Source organism: Cydia fagiglandana, chromosome 18 (genome assembly GCF_963556715.1).
Source record: "Cydia fagiglandana chromosome 18, ilCydFagi1.1, whole genome shotgun sequence".
Lineage (NCBI taxonomy): Eukaryota > Metazoa > Arthropoda > Insecta > Lepidoptera > Tortricidae > Cydia > Cydia fagiglandana.
In genome coordinates, this window is record NC_085949.1 from 3,181,269 (window position 1) to 3,203,350 (window position 22,082).

At 39.5% G+C, this 22,082-nt stretch overlaps 1 protein-coding gene across 1 annotated transcript in view; it reads left to right on the forward strand.

Annotated features, from left to right (window-relative positions):
* The window catches only part of LOC134673238 (neural cell adhesion molecule 2-like), a 448,161-nt gene extending 432,316 nt beyond the window's left edge, over positions 1 to 15,845 (forward strand). Inside the window, exons 9-18 of the mRNA XM_063531190.1 lie at positions 1,271 to 1,418; positions 4,785 to 4,915; positions 5,792 to 5,951; positions 8,889 to 8,992; positions 9,897 to 10,086; positions 10,589 to 10,722; positions 11,306 to 11,489; positions 12,272 to 12,519; positions 13,124 to 13,282; positions 13,709 to 15,845. Coding sequence (XP_063387260.1) covers positions 1,271 to 1,418; positions 4,785 to 4,915; positions 5,792 to 5,951; positions 8,889 to 8,992; positions 9,897 to 10,086; positions 10,589 to 10,722; positions 11,306 to 11,489; positions 12,272 to 12,519; positions 13,124 to 13,282; positions 13,709 to 13,891 — 1,641 coding nt within the window. The 3' untranslated portion in view covers positions 13,892 to 15,845. The remainder of the gene's footprint in view (positions 1 to 1,270; positions 1,419 to 4,784; positions 4,916 to 5,791; positions 5,952 to 8,888; positions 8,993 to 9,896; positions 10,087 to 10,588; positions 10,723 to 11,305; positions 11,490 to 12,271; positions 12,520 to 13,123; positions 13,283 to 13,708) is intronic.
* Positions 15,846 to 22,082: the final 6,237 nt, after the last annotated feature.

Sequence of the window (22,082 nt, forward strand, 5' to 3'; positions counted from 1 at the left end):
TTATTGTGAAATATGACAATAGGCAAACTTCTAAGTCTCTCTCTTTGGTCGGTCCCTCATGTCTGAGGATCGTGGTCAGTATCAGGGTTGCATCTGGAGCGGATGATCTGTCTCCACCGGTTTCTGTCCAACGCGTCTCTGACGACCGTGTAGAAAGCAGAGGATGACGAGTCTTTAACTTGATCGGTCCATCTTATTGGTGAACGACCGCGTGATCTCCTGCCTTCGGTGTGTCCAATCACTATTAGTTTTTCCAAACTTTCGTCACCTCTGCGCACTGTGTTAAACTTCTAAGTAACTTGCATCAATAAGATTGAAAGGCAAGCCACCCTTTCAATTGTGAAACATGGTCATATAATAGTATACTGATAAAATAAGACAAGTTTTTGGCATGCCGTAGGTTTACATTACGTAGCAATAGTATAACTGTCTTGTGCCAAAACTAATCCTAGTTCTTAACGATTAGTTCTTAAGGAAGTTATGGACAATAATTTACTCGTTTGACTGTACTTGCAATATTTTTGCACCATATGAAAAACCTAGATGCAACTGTGAGTAATGTCGAATAAATATCAAATCCAAAACAGATTTTATCTAGCGTAAATATAATAGGACATGATAACTATGATTATACGTAAATTAAGTTTTAACAAGCAGGAACATCTGCGAACGATGATATTAAGCTTATACAGGGTGGAAAGATAAGTCGGGCCCTGGAGGGAAACGACCTTCAATCCTTTTACTTAAAGAAGACATTCCATTATTTTTAAAAAGAAACAAAACTGCATTCAAAGATTTTCTTAAACTCGCTGCCTCGCCCGGGACTCGAACTGACAAAAAATTCCAAAAAATAAAAACTCGCAATTTTATTCTACTAGTCGATACAGTTAATGTTAATGATATCATTTCTCCAAGAAACATTACGTCTTACACTCGTCTGTCGTACAAAATATCCATAAAATCTAATATTTAGTAATAAAAATCAAACTCTAAGATTCTCTAAAATACTCTTAAGATTTTTTTAGACAAGCCAAATTGAAGAAAAAAAGAAAAATACTTTGAATGCAGTTTTGTTTCTTTTTAAAAATAAAGGAATGTCTCCTTTAAGTAAAATGAGCCAGCTTAAGGATTTAAGGTAGTTTCCCTCCAGGGCCCGACTTATTTTTCCACCCTGTATAAAATTTTAAAGTGGAATGCCTTGTGAGACTTGAACGCCATCCAGAGGCCGTGACTACGAACGACTATGAACGTGTTTGTAATTTGTCAACAGTTGTCAACGGATGGCAATACAACGACGTCAACCGTTTCACTGCTGCCGAGCAAGGCAGACGCGGGTGCGAGGCTTGCATGCCGCGCGGCAAATCCGGCCATGCCGCAGGTCCCCTCTCTTGAAGATGGCTGGACGTTAGATATACAGTGTAAGTGATTGTACTTAGCATTCAAACAACTGACTGCACACTTGCACAGTGTGTGTTTGAGACGAAGGAGCGACCTGCGCAGTGTGCGTTTGAGACGAAGGAGCGACTGGCCGCGACGTTTTGCTGACGTGCGGCCAACTCAGCTACATACCGCAGATACGTGAGGACGTTAGATATACAGTGTAAGTACTTGTAGCATTCAAACAACTGACTGCACACTTGCACAGTGTGTGTTTGAGACGAAGGAGCGACTGGGCGCGACGTTTTGCTGACGTGCGGCCAACTCAGCTACATATAACGCAGATCCGTTACGTGAGGACGTTAGATGTACGTGTAAGTATTTGTAGCATTCAAACAACTGACTGCACACTTCCACGGTGTGTGTTTGAGACGAAGGAGCGACTGGGCGCGACGTTTTGCTGACGTGCGGCCAACTCAGCTACATATAACGCAGATCCATTACGTGAGGACGTTAGATGTACGTGTAAGTACTTGTAGCATTCAAAAAACTGACTGCGCAGTGTGCGTTTGAGACGTGGGCGCGATTAGGCACGAGGTTTTGCTGACGTGCGGCCAACTCAGCTACATAACGCAGATCTGTTACGTGAGGACGTTAGATGTACGTGTAAGTACTTGTAGCATTCAAACAACTGACTGCGCAGTGTGCGTTTGAGACGTGGGCGCGATTAGGCACGAGGTTTTGCTGACGTGCGGCCAACTCAGCTACATACCGCAGATCTGTTACGTGAGGACGTTAGATATACAGTGTAAGTATAACTTTATATTATACTTGTAGCATTTAACGACTGACTGCGCAGTGTGCGTTTGAGACGCGGGCGCGACTAGGGCGCGAGGTTTTGCTGACGTGCGACCAACGCAGCTTTACCGCAGATTCTGATGTCCTTACTTTAAGGGCTCGGCCACGACATTGCGCGACTGGTGACGGCGGCAGCAGCAAACATAGGTGGGAACGAAAGGTCCGATCGCTGTGTCTCGCTCCAACCTATAGCTGCCGCTACCGCCGTCGCCAGTCGCGCAATATCTGGGCCGAGCCTTAAGACGGTTTAGTAAAATTGAGATATACGTGTACCTACCTCATTTTGTTTATTGAGACCAGCCGAGGTTTCAATTTAACCTTCGAATTTAATAACTTCGTCAGTATTCAAATAAATTATTTAAATCAGTATAAACAATGCATTATTGCCTTATAACTTATTGTGTTTTTCCAATAATGCCACTGCGTCATGCAACGGCACTTAATTAAAATCGTGGTAATGACATCAAACTTATGCGCCATCATAATTTCATAATGAAATTTCGTTCAGTTTTAATATTATTTGGTTGATATGTCTCAACATAATAAAGCATTTTGTGTGTCTGTTAATGAATCAATTTTCGATAATTGGATGAACATGTTTACGCTGTACTGACACTATATACAATATTGCCAATATTGCCACTACGACAGATTATTTAACTCTCATCATTCTGTGTTAATTAGCGATAAAGAAGCAAATGTAAAATTATTAATCATTATTAATTGAATGAAGTTCTTACTACTCGTAGCAGTAAAAGGAAAAATATAATTAATTTTTAGGGTTCCGTACCCAAAAGGTAAAAACGGGACCGGTCTGTCTGTCAGCAGACTGTATCTCATAAACCGTGATAGCTGCGCAGTTGAAATTCATCACAGGATTTATTACAGGTGATGTAGGTACCTATTTCTGTTGTCGCTATAACAACAAAATACTAAAAACAGAATATAATAAATATGAAAGTGGGGCTCCCATACAACAAGCGTGATTGTTGCCGTTGCCGTTTTTTGCGTAAAGGGGCCCACTGATTAACAGTCCGCCGGACGGTATCTGGTATGGTATCTGTCAGCTGGTTGGAACTGTCAAAATTTTGTTTTAACTGACAGGCCGATACCGTCCGGCGGACTGTTAATCAGTGGGTCCCTTAATGGTCCGGAACCCTTCATGCGCGTGGATTTTGACTGCCACTCGGGGAAAATTACCTTAATTAGGTATATTTTATTTAACGTCGTGTATTTTACCACCAATTAAAATATATTACCATTTAAATAGCTTTATTTTCTAGCAGATTCAACGATATCGCGGATTTAAGGTGTATCTATGTTACTATTTCAACTTGACATACCGCGGTGTATCATCTAAAATTCCGATCACTGTTCATTAGTGAATCAAAAGCTGTGCCTTTTTAATACATACCTACTTGTAAAAAAAACCGGGCAAGTGCGAGTCGGACTCGCGCACGAAGGGTTCCGTACCATAATGCAAAAAAAAAACAAAAAAAAAACGGTCACCCATCCAAGTACTGACCACTCCCGACATTGCTTAACTTTGGTCAAAAATCACGTTTGTTGTATGGGAGCCCCATTTAAATCTTTATTTTATTCTGTTTTTAGTATTTGTTGTTATAGCGGCAACAGAAATACATCATCTGTGAAAATTTCAACTATCTAGCTATCACGGTTCGTGAGATACAGCCTGGTGACAGACGGACGGACGGACGGACAGCGAAGTCTTAGTAATAGGGTCCCGTTTTACCCTTTGGGTACGGAACCCTAAAAATATGTAAATCAAAAACAATATGTATGAGTACCTATATCAGCTTATTATATATTCGAGGAATGCTTTTATCCCCGCTCTTGAAAGCAATATACGTTTTATTTTGTGTATGGCTCCTTGAACTGCCTTCACAAAAGAACGTTAATAACGCGGTGATTTAATATTATTTATATCTGGAGGCTTATTTAAACACCGATATTGATATTAATATGTCCATCTCGCCCGCACTTGTATGGTAGAGTGAAAGAGACTGAATAAAATAGTGTCCATGGGAAACATGCAATGCATACAATAATTGTATTAACTACAAATTATACTTATTTTATTAAATATTTTCGATTATAATTATAAGGGTAGAATCTACCCTAAATACTTACTTCGGAGATCCCAAGTTTTATAAAATTTTACCATTTTTATACTGTGACCTCTAAAACACCAACTCTTACCTACCCTAATAAAAAGGCCGCCGGAAGGGTAATAAAGAAGGCAACACACATACACACTTAAACCTTTCCATAATAAATTGTTGCCATATTTAAACATTTTACGTCAAAAAGTTGTCAGTTACGCGGAAATTGGCGCCCTCATTAATTTTGTACTATTTTACTTACACTATGTTAGTGTGTGATGATGATGAGTCTAATAAGTATATGTATTATTTTAAATGTGGGCGTTAATGTAGTAAGGGACACACGGTTTAAAAATTGTTTATCTCTAAAACTACATTTACTATTTCGTGCTTGTTCGTAAAATAATACAAGTTTAATATCAACAGATATCCCGGAGACGACAGTTCGATTGGGCACCAATCTGGATCCTACTAACATCAGGGAAGGCTCGGATGTATACTTCGACTGCATCATCAGGGCACATCCCTATGTCTACAAAGTTGAATGGAGGCATAATGTAAGTACCAATAAGAAGAAGAAGTAAGACATTTATTCCATAAAGCACAAATACACAGGACAATAAGATGAAAGAAATAAGATAATAAAGAGAAAATCATTAGAACAGCAAAACAAAATAATTAAGTCCAAATTAAAAAAAAAAAAACAAAGAGAAAAAATACACACTTGGGTCCAGCAATGTGCGCTGAAGGGAAAAGGCCCTGTCGAAATTCCAATGCTGTTTATTCTGCCAAGGCCTTAGGGAGTGACATTAATTATGGCAACCACTCGTGTTAACTGTCCATCGGTGGACCTTTCATCATCATCCTCATAGCGTTTGTCCCGTACTGTGACGGGGTCTGCTTCCCTACTTTTCTCCTTCCACTTCGCTCTATCCTGGACATCGGTTTCCGCTAGCTCGTCTTTGGGGATGACATTTCGCCACCGTTGCCTTGGTTAGCCTTATGCCTGTTGGAATAAGGTTTACGAACTGTCAATTAATAACTAGTGCGGGGGATGGTACCCGTGGATTCTCATTTCTTAAGATACCGTTCGGATTCATACACCAGCAGCTGACGGAGTATTGCAGGACGATTGCATTGCTGCCGAAAATGTCAAAAATCTGGGCACCAACATAGATTTTGACATTTACGCCAGATATACAGTTTGCACACAAGTTTAATTGTAAGAGATTCCATGAAGAGATAAGTTCGCTTTTGTTGTGTTTAATTTACTCTGCCACTATGTCTCTTGTGTTTTTTTATGTACAATAAAGCATAATACATACCTACCTAGACACAATAAGCCTGCAGCTTCCTTGGAGCCTTGTCTGCCAATCACATTATGGTTTTTCAGAAATCCTATGTCACTTGAAGCATATTTCTTATTTTATCAGGGCAAAACGTTGCTTCACAACATCGGACAAGGCGTCATCATCAGCAACCACTCGCTGGTGCTGCAGGGCGTTGGGAGAAGAACTGCTGGCAACTACACGTGTGTCGGCTTCAATGCGGAGGGCGATGGAGAAAGCAAGCCATTTTCCTTGGACGTGCTTTGTAAGTACTGAACAGTCTTATAAAAAAAATGGGACAAAACAATACACGACAATACAATACTCTCCATTGCACACGTCTATGAAAAATGATACAAATCACCAATATAAAGTTAGGGCATCAATCGGCAGTATTATCGCTAGACAGCACAAACTTTAAAAGTAAATTTATCTAAAATTGTAAATGTATGTCTCTAGATATTTATAAGATAAGTCGCGATCATCACACACAAAAGAATCACCTCTCAATTTTTTAAGAATTACTCGCGTGATAAAAATACCATTAATTAATGCTACAATTATCAAATGTTGCTATGCCACTAAATATCGCCGATCTCCGGGCCATTAAAAACTTTACAGCTCCTAATGACGAACGTGTTGAGGGTTTTAACTAGTTAAATATTACGAGTAATATAGTGGAGTGTTAGAGGTTTTTTTTTTCTGTAGGTATTGTTGGAAAGAAAACGAACTAAAAATTTGTTTGTTAGTAAAAGTTTAGAAATAGGAACCCAACGGGCCAGATTGGACAAATCTTAGCAAAATTACAACTTGAAAATATACATATCTGTACTAATTAAGAATTCAATATTATTATCCGTTTATGTGCCTAAAGCGTCAGCTTTTAAAAATTCAGCTTTTAAAACGTAACGATCGTATGACGATCGTCAGAAAAACATCTGGAGGCTCATTCTGTTTTAACAATATGATATGTTTTTCATCTGATTTTGATACGACCCTAACCGTGAGTACCGATCAGCGTTAGTGGTTCACGCTGATTGGTGCTGACGAAATCCAATCAGGAGTCTTTCTCTTATTGGTGCTATTCGCTAACACTTATTTGGCCCTGTGGTGCCGGCATCAGAAAAGATTAGCACCACGCCATCTCGTCCCGTGGGTGTCGTATAAGGCGACTAAGGGAAAACTGGCGACAGATATGCATATGAGCAAGGCTCGCCCGTATCCTTAGAGGGGTCCTTGCTCACAAGAGCTGTGCGCGCACCACATCGAAAAAAAAAAACACTTATTGATACCTTATGACACGCATTGAACTATTATTACTTGGTACCATCACGCTCAGCGTTTGTAATGCCATTTAAGATCCTAGCTATATTAGTTGTTCCATACTTACGCTATGGATTGTCCAATTTAACTAGAACTATGGTTTGCAATACGGATCCGAAATGTAGGAAATTATCGGGATCTGGATCCGGATCCGCGGATCTTTCCATACATTTCGGATCCGTCGTGCAAACCCTAGCTAGAACCCTAAATGGCGTAACAATCACGGAGCGTGACTGTACGTATAGAAACGACAAAGAGAACTAAGTTTTGCGCTATGAGTTGTTGCCGGCCGACAAGCTATGGAAGCGGAACATGAATCTCACAATATAAACGCATAAGCGCCATAAATTTCTCGGCGCTTACGACGTTTTGGTCGCATGGTACAGGTTGTGATTGCGAAAATTTCTACCGGGTGTGGCCTGTAACACGAGCAAATAATTAAAACATAGATTGTACTCCTCAAACGGCGACACTTGTTCAACAACTTTTAAAAATTATGAAGTATTTAGACTCCCTATTGTTCATACAAAATAAATATTATCTTCAATGGACGCCATCGCCACGCCATATCATTGTGAATGACGTTGCTTGTCACGTCTTAAACATAACAGAATTCGCAATACATTGCGTCTTAGAATAAACATTAAAGTGTATTAAAAATCAAACCACAGTTTATTTTTAAAAGTCGCTGAACAAATATTGGTCAGTATGAGGAGTACAGCCTACAGTTAAATTGTTTGCTCATATTACAGGCCACACCCGGTATATGAAGTAATAATAACTCAATAATGTTGATGACATGACTCAAGTTCGCTCCAAATGAGATGAAAACCATATCAAATTATTAAAACAGAGTAGGCATCCGGGTGGCCTCTGGATGGCAGTTTAAACGCTGAAAGGACTGTGTAAGCTCTTTTGAGGAGTTTGTGCTCATTCAGACCGGCGAACGTATTTGTGAAATCCTTAATACAGGTTATTTCGACGTGTTTGCGTTTCTGAGGAATTGGATAAACGTATCTACAGGCCAATTCGAACGTACACTGATATCAGAATGACATCTAACATGATCTAACTGATAGATATCATTAGGTATAAATACTTTGTCTAGGTTCAATATTTGAAAATAATATTCAATTAATTATTTACATCCCGGTAATTGAGCTCTATAATAAAAAACGTGTATTTACGCCATTTATTTTAATTAATCCCTTCATTTTCCTCATGTTTAATATTTTCGCATTCAGTTCCGACTTGTTTATCAATATAAATCTTATCTTAATTAATGTAATACTAATAATAGAAGATCATAACACTTCATACAAAAGGCACAATTAATAATGATTTTGAACCAGTAAATTCTTTAGGCAAAGCACATAAGTTGTAGGTATTTAGGTCCTCTTACTCCTTTTTAGGGTTCCGTAGCCAAATAGCAAAAAACGGAACCCTTATTAGGATCGCTTCAGCCCACAGCTTAAAGTGATTGGAGCGAGTGAAATAGTCAATCACTTGTGATTAAAGAATGTAGGTATTTTCTCAAAAACAAATTTATCATTTCACTTAAATAGAGAAAATACAAGATCATAAAATATGAGTTTTGTTACTATGCGGTTACTAACTCATAAAGCGGAAAGCCTGCCTGTAAAAACACTTACATTGATTTTGTATGATTTAGTGCACCAATTAAGTTTTATCAAGCATTTAGGTACGTCTGCGACGACAAAAATTTTATATTGAATGTGCATCCTAATTAAGTGAGTTGGCACCGTTGGCACAAATGACTAGCACGTTATATTTGGCGGAACTGCAAAAGCAATATTATTGCAGTATTTCTATATTCCGCGTGTTTACATAATATTTACGGTACATAATCTGTCAACAGACGCGCCGACGTGTCGCAGCTCACAGCAGAGAGTGCACGGAGTAGCGAAGCAGGAGCGAGCGCACATCACGTGCCATGTTGACGCCAATCCGTCTGACGTGACTGTAAGTAACTACATATCTTCTGTTGTCAGATGAGCTATCTCACAGAGCCACAGAATAGCGAAGCAGAAACTTTCATGTTGATGGCAATATGAACGACTAATGGTAACATTTCATTTTTAACCGCAGCTGCACTACCGGTACTGAACGCGTCGCTGTCATTGTCAATTTCCATAGTAAAATTGACAGTAGTGCAGCTGTCGTTGGAAATGGAATGTTACCCTAAGTCAGTACTGCTTATCATGCAGCTATAAACTTAAATAGATGTCATATATGAAAGAAAAAATAACGAAGGCCTCGGTATTAGGGCGCCGAAAGCCTTTAAGATATTGCATAAATTCGACCCATTCGGCACTGGAGGCCTTGGTAACTTTTTCGTTCGTAGATGACGTCTAATGTTGTTTCTGCTTGAAATGACACAAATTCAAATTTTTTCATATAGGTAAATAATGTACCTTAATTACTAGCATACGTAGGTATTGCATACAGATGTAGGGCCTCATTTTTTTCCTTCGTATTTTCACGGAAACGTACTAGACGCGTCTTGCTATTTCAGTCAGTCTCGGTACAAAAAGTACTGAGGTTGACTAGCATGATAATTAGTAATTATTATTAATTACGAACGTTTCGGAGAAAAAACGAAGGAAAACAATTATGCACTACGTCTGTACATATTTCACGTATTAAAACAAAATTATTACTAAGGGACCTATCACACTACCGATTTGCGACCGAGTTGCGATAGCGTTGCGCGCTCGCGGTGAACTGGTTTCGCGCTCCCGGCGAACTCGCTGCGAGTTCGCCTCGCTTTCAACTCCCAATTCCCCTTCCACAATCCCAAAGAATTAATAAAAGGTATATTTTCTCGGCTATTGAAACATGAATTAATTTCTTTCCTCCACTCCAGTTTCGTTGGACCTTCAACAACACGGCCAACAGCAACGAAGTGAGTGACTCGTACGTGTCTCGCGCCGGCACTAGCTCGACGGTCACCTACACGCCCCACACTGAGATGGACTACGGCACTCTACTCTGCTGGGCGCATAACAGGATTGGGAAACAGCGGGTGCCGTGCGTCTACCATATTATTGCTGCTGGTAAGTTCTTTTTCAGCGTGTACAGCCATCAGATGAATTGGAGCGGCCAAGGTGTTTACTAATATCTGAAGCCTCTATTGTCGAAGCGCTGTGCATGTTCAGATAATTTTGAGCACCTCGGTCGCTCCGATATTGTACATATACGAGTATGTGTCCACGGTTAGGAAAACTTCATCCAAATATCCTGACTTGTCTGTGCCATGTCTCTCCTTCATTGAGGGCCCTCAATCATCCACCCATCTATTTTAGTCGGATGTCTGATATCCTTCAACTTATATTTCGAGTTGTGTACATATTTATTGAATCATAATATTATTGAATTGAACAAAAATATTGGCTTGCCTTCATTGTCGGCGTACAAGAATAGTCGTTAAAGCTATAACTATGCTAAGAGGTAGAATCAGTCTAAGCTCGAACATCACCTGAACTGTTAAACGCATAGTTGACGTTATAATCTAGCAGACTTAAAGATACTGATAAATTTAATATTTTTTCTGTGCAGGCCGGCCAGACCAAGTGCATAACTGCACGGTGGTGAACGCGTCGCTGACGTCGTTCGGAGTCCGCTGCATGGAAGGCTTCAATGGCGGCATGCCGCAGTCCTTCCTCCTGGAGGTCCGGGAGATCGTCACACAAGTGAGTTACTTAGGATCGATTTTATCATGATATATCTGCGAGCCATACTTACATATTTTTTTTATATCAAACGAAAAAATGATAAATTCACCGCCTCAGCTCCTTAAAAATCCGTACAAAAATTCGTAGTTCAGTTGGTTAAGAGCAATGGGACTGGTGTTCCAGAAGGTCGGAAGTGTTGCCGGAGGTGGTGAATTTTTCCTTTTATTCTATTGCTACTGACAAAACTTCTTTGCCAGACTCTTCTTCCTCGCGTTATCCCGGCATTTTGAGCCTGGGGTCCGCTTGACAACTAATCCCATGATTTGACGTAGACACTAGTTTTTATGAAAGCGACTGCCATCTGACCTTCCAACCCAGAGGGGAAACTAGGCCTTATTGGGACTAGTCCGGTTTCCTCACGATGTTTTCCTTCACCGAAAAGCGACTAGTAAATATCAAATGATATTTCGTACATAAGTTCCGAAAAACTCATTGGTACGAGCCAGGGTTTGAACCCGCGACCTCCAGATTGCAAGTCGCACGCTCTTCCTGCTAGGCCACCAGCGCTTTGCCAGACTAATGAATAATATCTTTCCATCAGCAAATCGTAGCGAACGTATCCAGCGCCGTCCCACGCTTCACGGCCGTGGGTCTCCAGCCCGGGCGTACGTACGCCGCGGCGGTTCTGGCGTACAACGCCAAAGGGAGGGGAGATCCGTTCCCACTCCGCGCTGGGACGCTGCGGCCGCCGGAGAAGCATCATGTCCATGACAAGAGCTTACAGGGTATGTAATTCTTTCGACTATTAAGCTTTCTTTTATTATTATGAAAGGGCTTACTCATGGCCACATACTAGCTGAGGCATAGACGTGGCCTACGATGGAGCGAGCTCGCCCAGAAGCTGCCTGTTGCTATGTGTGTTGGTGTGTTGTTGATGATTTGATTTTTTTTTAATTTATAAGGCAAAAGGAATATATTTCCCACATTGATGTGGAACTTTACAAAGTGAAAGGGTTAGTATAATTTCTGGAAAGTTTATGCCTGTTAAAGGGTTGAATTGGGAAGGGAAGGTGTGAAGCGTCTTGTCTAACCCCATGCTCATGACAACTTATTTTAAGTGTCGGTCCTTTTGGATTTTTTTGCGTTAATTCAACGATACCGAACATTAAAATGATCAATGGAATTTTCCGTTCCACAGAACCGCTAGTCTCATGACTCTCTGTTTTAGTTAAGATAACATTTTGATTAAACATTTTAACTATTCTTGCAATGGTACAACGTTGAGTTTGATTGTGTCGGAGCAACACTGAGCTCTCGACGAGTGTGCATTGTTACTGTATTGCCGACATAAGAAACAAAACAACACTCTTCTTCATGGTTGTGACCTCATGTCTGAGGGACGTAACTCCTATGGAGTATTCTTTCTACCACTGCTCTCCAGGCCTCTCGATCTTAGGCCATCTGCATTGTTGCCTGGAGCGAAGTCTGGGTAATATTTTGGACCATATCCGACCATCTACTGGGTGCACGCCCTCTAAAACAACTTGACATTTCCCGAATTCCGCAGACTTACCCCGAACCGCCTTCCAAATGTCCGGCACCATGTCAGCGGCCGTGGGGGGTGGCGGCGTGCTCATGGTTGTCATAGTTCTCTTCATGATCGCCGTGCGGCAGCGCTGCGCCAAGCGCAAGCCGCGCTCTGCGCCCACGCCGACGTCGCAACCGGCGTCGCCGGACAAGCTGAGAGAGAAGGACGATAGCGAGAGCGATGATAGGAACCCGGACATTATACCTTCGGATACTGATCAGATGCAGGTAAGTTATTAAAAAAGGGCTTAAAAATACTAGTGTAAAGAATAAATTTAATTTAAAAGTGGAAAAATTAATGTCTTGGGTGAGACTTGAACTCACGGCCTCTGGATTCAAGAGTTCTGGGTTCAAGAGTGGGTGGAAAGAGAGAGTGGAGAGAGTTGGAGTGGAGGTTCTGGATTGGGTTCAAGTCTCACCCAAGACAGTAATTTTTTTCACTTTTAAATTTATTCTAAGCTTAATAGCATCGTTCGCAGACGTTTCTGCTTATTAAAAATTAAAAGTAGTGTAAAGAGAAAAAAGTTATCCCAACTTGGCTCACCAGACGAGTTTTGGATACTTATCTGATACAGGCTAGGTACAGAATGAAAAATTTATTGGTTGAACCTTGATAGAGTACCTAAAAAAACGAAAAATGTATAATTGAAGTGAAAAGTCAAATGGTCAACGTACTGTTTTTTCCTGATAATAAAAACGAATCTCTGATCTGAAGATCTTTCAAACTCTAAATGAAAAAAAACTTCATAGAATTTTAAACTTCTACCGGAGATCTATGTTTCGTCTAACAGACTTCCTGTAACCGTTTCTATATCACCCATCATTACCACAGATGGATTACTACCGGCAGCAGCAGGTTTCAACGATATCCCCACCGCTGGGCAACCGTGGGCCGCGGGGCAGCGTGGCCGGCGTCCGCGGGGGTTTGCCCGGGTACTGCCCGCTCCGCACCGCACCTCCGCCTTCGCACCCACCCATGCACGAGTCCGGGGTAAGTACTATTAGCAGGCGTCCGCAAATTGCCAAGAAGCTAATATCCCCAAAGTGCTTCCTGGATATTTAAAACAAGTTAACTTTTAAGATCTGACACCATTCATTACAGTAGTAGCTTCAAAGGCTTCTTGTGCTTTTTGTATTATGTACATGGAAATGGAACTATCCAGTAGCAAAATTAAAGAATGTTACATAAGATCGAGTTAATAAAAGTGAAAAATATTCAGGTATATTTATGATCGAATAATCCAGGCGTGCACAACGACTTCAAGGAATTGTAGTGAAGCCCCACTTGTCCACCATACTCTTCCATTAAAAATTAAAACAGTAGGCGGTAGGTGTCGAGCGTGCACGCTTGGAGCGTACATGAACCTTGAGTTAGAGATATCACTACCCAAAAATCTACAATCTGTCCTTCTTTCAGACCGCGTCATCCGGCATCCCGCCGCCCGCACGCTTCGCCTCCGGCTCGTGCACGCTGCCCCGCGGCACCACGCTCGCCCCCGAACGCTGCGGCATACCGCTGCAGCACCTCCGCACGCTGCCGCGGCCGCTGCCCGCCCCCGCGCCCCTGCCGCGGGTCACCCCCCGCGACACCCCGCTCTGACAAACAACGCAGCTGTAGGACATGTAAATAATTAAGTGAGTGCTCAAGACTTTTGTTTCGTTCTGGTGACAAGTTTAGATTTGAAAGTTTTGTAATCAAGAAAGATTTCGATTACTGCTATGGCTTTGGATTAACATGTCGAACAGGAAAAGGTGGAAGGAAAAGACAAGGAAGACATACCCCACCATCACATGAGTAAAACCACAAGGAGATAGAGAGAGAGATTGGTTCTTTAAAGAATGAAGACGCATGTTTAGAAAATTATTTAATTTAATATTATATAAATATTCCAAAATATTATATTTCTCCGATGTTTTGTATGCCGAAATTTAATCTAATGCATTTGGCATTCTTTCCAATACCGTAATTTTTCTTTACTTTTGAAGGGGATGGATTATTTAACGGATTTTGCAAAGAATGTTTTCGATAAAATAAAAATATTGTAATGTACGACTAAAACCGAAAGGTATGGTTTTGACTCAGTTGTGGCCAAAACCGACTATTTAAAGATATTTAAAGACGATGAAAAAAATGTGATGGCTTTTCTTAAACACCTGAACAATTAAACATTCAGACAGGCAGTACCGACCGTATAAAATACCGACCAAGTGCATGTCGGAAGCCACGACTAGTCTAATTATCAAAGATTAATTCAAATTCACTTAACATTATTGAAATCCAGCCGAACGCCATCCAAAAGTACAATGTTGTAAGTTTCGGCGCGGCTGATGGTTCGGTTGCGGCTCAAAATTATCGGACCTTTCGGTAACGGGATTTTTATACCGAAACCGAAATCAAAACCGAACCGAACTTCGATCGGATGATAAAATTTGGTAACTCTATTTGGCTATTACTATTGACGAATGACGTTTCACCTGACGGATTAAAATGTACGGAGACTACGTAGTCTCATAAAATACACTCTAGCTAATATTACAGAGACATTTAAAATCTAGAATTGTCACTTTTCATGGACGAAATGTTACGAGTATGACCGAAACGAAAAGGTGTTTTTTATTAGGTTATAATATTTTAAAAGTCTATACTTAAATAGTTAGGGTAAAATGAAATAACGAATTGTGTTACCTAATGTAATTAGTGTAAATAATGAATTTTTTCAATGAATAGTTGCATACATTTTAAAATTAATAAATCATATTGTATGTATAATAGGAAAACAATACAAAGTATTGGTTTATTGGTATCATAATGTAACAGTATTAATTATTTCAGTATTATTTATTTTTCAGTATATTTCAGTATTATTCTTGTGGTAAATGGTTGTGACAATCGTAATGTTATCGTTTGATACCTGAAGAGTTTTTGTCATAAAATTTTTAAAAATATCTGTTTTGTCAATTTTAATTTATACATATTAACAATAAATATATTAGAAAATTTAACGGGAAATAATGTACTTATTCATCATAATCACGATTTGTGATATTGTTAATAATAATGCTAATCTACGAATGGTTACCTTTTGTATGAATAATCATTTTCTATGGTGGAATGATAAAAAGTAGGTATTTAAATTGTTTTTTACACTCAATGTGCATTACATTGTACATAATTCATTGCAAAATTTGTAGCATTTCCTTTGTTTTATTGGTTCTGAAACAAATTAAATTCATCCCAATTTAATTTATCAAAAATATGACAAATATGCAAGGTGGGCCTTGCAAGGTTAGTATGTCTCTACTAGGTAGGTGGCTACTCATTAAAAAAGTAAAGAAAGAAGAAGACCCTCATAAATCATGTTTGTTGACTTTAGTAATAAAATTCGTAACATTATACCGGGTGTGGCCTGCAATACGAGCAAAAAATTTAACTATAGGCTGTACTCCTCATACTGACCAACATTTGTTCAGCGACTTTTAAAAATTACTTGTGGTTTGATTTTTAATACACTTTAAAATTTATTCTAAGACGCAATGTATTGCGAATTTTGTTATGTTTACTAAAGGCGTGATAAGAAACGTCAATCACAATGATATGGCATGGCGATGGCGTCCATTGAAGATAATATTTATTTTGTGTGAAAAATAGGAACTCTAAATACTTCATAATTTTTAAAAGTTGTTGAACAAAAGTGTCACCGTTTGAGGAGTACAATCTATGTTTTAATTATTTGCTCGTGTTACAGGCCATACCCAGTATTTAAGTAAAAACAGGTACCTAAATACAAAACACTGCCCTAATGTAAGAACAATGATACCAGAGGTAACTGTTCGTAAACCTAATAAATAATACATTTGTAAATAGCATAACATTGATGATGTAAATATGTTTTGTATTTAATATAAAACTGTCATTATTATTTTTTTGTTTCAATATACTTGGCTGTTTCAAACGCTGTTCACATTTAAACGGCTCTCCATATATTTTTTTTATAACGGAAGAACAATGTTTACCTTTAAACTCAATTTAAACGTAGCATTTTGGAACATATTAAATTTTTTTTAACAGCTGAAATCATGAATCATTCATTACAATGCATTAGTAGGTACTGAAATATTATGTAAAGTTAATACGTCTATTTTTAATGGTATAAGAAGCAACCTACATATATAGGTAAGGCCTCAACTTGAAGCCCTCAAGCTATCTCCATCCCAAATTTCATCTAAATCGGTTCAGCGGTTTACGCGTGGAAAGGTAACATACAGACACACAGAGTAACTTTGGCATTTACATATAATTTGGACAGTAGGGATTTCTGAATACAGTGTACAGTCGACGTCATAGATTTCTGTACACTTTCGTACCTTACATTTTTAATAAGGCGAAAAATGTAAACATAAAATATCTTTGACGTCAACTACATATGCGCTTCAAAGCCTTATCTAACTACTCATTTTACACTATATCAGAGAGTATCCCAATTCAAACAATGTGCTCCAATACAAAGCCATAATACCCGCCTTTCATTCAAGAGTAAAGCCCCCGTCACATTATACTGCGTTTGTGGCGACACTGGCATACACACCAGCTCCTTTGTCATTTTATGCATCCAAAGCTACAATAGCGCGCTTCCAACAACGAGGCGATACCGAATTGCAGCTTTTCTGTCTCATTTGCGAATATCACATGTGACATGTAAGAACATAGTTGTTGTGTCGCGAATGCCAAGGAGGAATACAGATATTTTTTCATTTAAATGCTATGAAAGTGGCACATTGTTTGATTATGAAGCGGGTTAAAAACGTTTCCAAACTAACGAGTTTGACTTTACGACTAGCAACAAAAACTTGCGGCCCGATTCGACCTTTAATAGCTCCTCTACACGATGGGCCAACGCCGGCCACTCCAAGGGACGCAGCCATGCGGTAGAATGAGATAGCAATATCACTTGCTCTCTCTAACGCATAAATGCGTCCCTTGGAGTGGCCGGCGTTGGCCCATCGTGTAGAGGAGCCATAAGATACATCAATTAATAGATCTAGAAAGGATATGGATCAGATACGTCACACATCTAATTCATATATTTTCTAGATCTATTGCGAATTGGGCAGTTAGTTGGTTCAAAATGGATACAATATGTCGAAAATCGAAAAAGCGATCTTTATAAAAGTCTATGCGTCATTTATGTTGTAAAAATTGGTATTGGCGTTTGAAACACAGCCGAACTGCCCCGTGCTGCTGAATCGTGGTAGGTATTGTCATTTTATGTGGTTCTGGATAGTTTTTGATGAATTAAATTAAGCGGTCGCAATACAAACCGTTTTAAAAAATTTACTGCACTTTGGACCTTTTTTTTTGGTGTTGGAAATGTTTGACCAAAAATACTTATAATAATGACTCTTAGGGCTCATTTAGACGATGTGAGAACTCGCATGCTAGTTTCATTACATTGCGGTTTTTCATCGGTCTGTTGAATTGGACGTAACCAACAGCCCGCAATGTATAATGTATATACAAGTTCGGTCGCCGTTTAAATTAGACCTTAACCTCCTGAGACTAAATGTACATAATCGTGCAACCTAATTTGAATCTTTCAGGCACCAAATAAAGTAGCATTTCTTTTGTGTCATTGCTTTTTAAAACAAACCAAATTCGGTCATTTTAGGTAGTTACTTATTCATTATTCATCAAATTAAAAATATGAAAACTTTATATAGTCGGATGACAAGCAAAAGTCACTAACTAACACCATTGAAATTATTGGAAAATAAACCGTGTTACAAGTGTTATAAAGTGCATTGTTACTTTAATTTTTTGATAGTACTTAGTGACTTTTGCTTGTCACCCGACGATATGCTGGGTTTTACGAGGTTAGGTGTTTTGTACGATGTTCTCTTCTTTTTAATAATAAATACGATGGAAAACAATTATGCACTATATCTGTACCTACTATAGTAAACGGGACAAACTTAAAGTATCGGCGTTTTGGGATTTCATCGCAACATATACATACTTGTCATAACATACATATACCTATATATATTGACTTATGTCCTTGTTTGTTTTGATATACCTACCACTTAGGGTCCCCCCACATCTAGCGTCTTTCGAGCGTCGGCATCTGGTCAGAGCTATGGAAAATGACGTTGCTGCGCAGTTGCGTCGACGTTGCGTCGAGCAGCGGCCTTAGAGTTGTAGACGCCGTCGCTCGAAAAACGCTAGATGTGGGAGGGCCCTTAAAATGACTTTTAATAGAATTATTTAGTAATAATTGTTTTGAGGATATAAGATATCCTGTTGTTTTCCTAGCTAATAGTCTTACTGTTGTTTTGTTTAAGTTTGATAAAATTAGTCATGTTTTGTAAATAGTCATAAACTTTCTTAACTGTCAGATGTTTTCAGTAAAATAATGAAAAATGAAAATAAATGGAATTATTCATAAAATTAAATGTGTTATTTCATTTTTAAGTTTTTTAGGGCCATTCACAGACAAAACATCTTCCAGGTTGAGCATAGTCGCGCTAACCCCTCTGCCACGCATACGGTAATTTTACTCCATGTTCGAGTCGAAAATGTCTTTGTCTTTGTGTGACGTCCGTGTCTTTGAATGGACCAATCACGGCACGGAACTTCGCTCACCTCGTCCCGCGCACCCCCGCATTTTTGGCATCATCGGTTGCATGAAATAATTGCTCTAAACTCGGTCTAGAGGATTCCTAGTCTATGGGGCCAGCCCACACTAGCGTATTTGGAGCGTCAGCGTCTAGTCGACGCTATGGACAATGGCGTCGCTGCGCAGTTGCACCACCGTTGCGTCGAGCAGCAGCCATAGAGTAAAGTTGACTAGACCCCGCCGACGCTCGGGAGACGCTATTGTGGTGTGGCTGTGACTGACTGATAATTTTTTGATGATATTTTTTCGTTACAATCAGAAATATCTGAGCAGAAGAGGTGTTCTTAACGAACTAGACTCACACTTAAAACGAAAGTGGACGACGGCGCGAGAACGCATTTTCATACAAACGTGCTCGCCATTTTCCTCTCTGGAGGATAACATTACTTATAAAAAATATTTTTAGTAAAAATATGAACTGTGTAGTTTGATGCAAATTAACAACTGCTTGATTTCTTTCGAGTTTTTAATTATTATCAAATGCTGCTAGCATTTAAAAATGAGTATGGATTATGTTTTACCATCTATGAGTTTTACGCGGCCTTTGCATCCACTCAAACGCAGTGCATCTCGCTTGCACTAATGTCAGTATGAGGAGATGCATTGTGAATTAGTTTACAGTCGCTAGCAAATATGTTAGTATCAAACTCGTGGCAAGGATAGTAGTATGTGATCTGTGACCTAAGCTACAAAGTAATACCTAACCTTAGCATGAACGGCTTAAAACTTGAGTGGGATCTTAGTTGAAAGAGGATTATATTTCTATTACATGTAACATGCGGTTTCTGAGAAATTTCTCAACGTGAACGCTCCGGATGCCACAGATTAACAACCTAGATTTTCTCAAGGGATTACAGTATGTATAGTGCGACGAGAAATTGTAGAAAATTACCTATTGAGGGCGCCACATCCTACGTAACTGTCACGTTTTGACGTAAGCTGCTTAAACATGGCAACAATTTAGTAGGTATGGTTTTTTTCCAGTTCCATTTTATTTAATTTCTACTATTTTATGGACATGTCGCCAGGAAAGACGGCTCGTGGTGTAAGAGGCTGGTAGAGTGGAGACCTTGGGGAGAGTGACGCCCATTAGGAAAACCAAAGATGCATTAGTATGACGACATCAAAAGAACAGCTGGATCAAAATGGGTACAAAGGGCACAAAATAGATCAGAATGGCAAAAATTGAAGGAATGCTACGTCACAAAGATTGAAAAGGGCTAAAAAGAAAGAAAGAAGATTTTATGTCGCACTTTAGTCATTCAAAAAAGAAATGTACAGACAAACCGAAGCAAATATTAAATGTAAAATATCAAACAAAATCAAACCAAATCAAATCCAAATGTATGTTATTAAATATTTAACATCCAAAATCATCATTTCAAAGTCAATTCTACCAGCAAACATAATTAAACAGCTCTAAATTTGCATTATTTGATTACTTTGCCGCACATGTGAATAAAATGCAACTTTGCTATCAGTTTTTGAAGTGCAAAGTAAGCCTTTCCGAGCTGGTGTGGTGAAAAATATTTTTACCCAATTTGACACCCCGACATTGCGGATGTAGGATTCTACATCCGATATCGAGTCGGACAGTGTTAAAACGCTCTAAGGAGATACTCATATATTCTAAAGGCCATAAAAAAAGAATTGCCAAAGGTAATTAAAATAATCCAGTCCACTGCTCACTAAGCTTAGTAAGAAAATCCACACATTTTTTTTTATGTCCTATACGTAGTATACATATATGTAGTGTCCGCGCACACCTCCCGACCCCACCGACTGGCTTCTTAATGCGTCCGCCCTCAGAAATATCACGTGTCTCGTGTGCGGCCGCACTAAGCCAGGATTATCGTTTTTTGCCACATTCCACCACTAAACCTGGACATATTGCCATTTAAACTAAGCATAGCACTAAGATGAAACCAACATAACCGTACTCGCAAGATCTGTATGAATAGTACAGAATAGCAGACCACGCTTACTGGTTGGAAAAGGCTGGAATGTAAGTGGGGACAACCGTGGTAAGCCGAGCTTTAGGCGTGCATAGCCTTACTTCAAAGAACATAACTGCTTTTTTTATAGCGATTTGTGCAGAGAGGGCAGATTTGGGGCTTTTTCATACGGTCGTGCTTTACGGTTATAGGCGGAGAGATAGGACCCGGAATGCACAGATCTACAATGACGCTTAAGGATGACTCACGCTAGACTGGGCCGGACTCGAGCCGAGGCGTCTGACATGTCATTTTCTATGACGCAGCACCGGAAGGTCCGGCTCAGGCACGGCCCCGTATAGTGTGAGTACTTCGCTTACGCTTAAAGATAATTTTATTGAAGTGTGCAAAAGGTAAAGCAGACCACTGACGAGCCTTCCAAATGGATGCCGTTACAATGGATTCATCCAAATGGACGGCATCCTAATATTAAACATTGTACGAATTTGACATTCACGGACCGATTTTGGATTGCAGCCACGCTATTTGGACTGTTGGAAGGCTCGTCAGTGGCCACCTTAAGACCATCACGATTAGGTATGAACATTTTTTATTCACAGTCGCCGTAGCCTATGGACGCCTGCAACTCCAGAGGTTGTATAAACATACAACTAATTAGCTTATCTTTTAGCTTAGCTTTTACTCTGATATTTTCTAATATCAAAACTATACTTACACAAAATGTGTGACAAGCCCAAGATTTTTTGATATTACCGCACTACCGCCAATAATTTGTGTACTATTTCAGTAGCCAGAATCTACCTTGGCGAAACTTTGGGTTATCCGCCTCTGGTCAAAGGTGTGAAAATACGCTTTTTGTCAAAGGCTCGTTTGGTCAAACATGGTTTGGTTTTGTCAAAAGTGCGATTCGTCAAAATATCCTTTTTACCAAAGGTGCGTGTGGTCAAATTACGTTTGTCAAAAGTCCTATTAGGTGGGACCACTGACAAAACATTTCCAAGAAACACGTAAACAATGTCCGCAAAAAGGCCCCAGAACCTTGAAACTCAAACTTTGACATTCTTCAAGTTAACACTCGGGGCTAAGTGGGAAGTTTCCCAAACTTTTGACGTACTAGTTGTGTTTGTATTCAGAATGTTGTGTGGATTATGACTTTATTCCT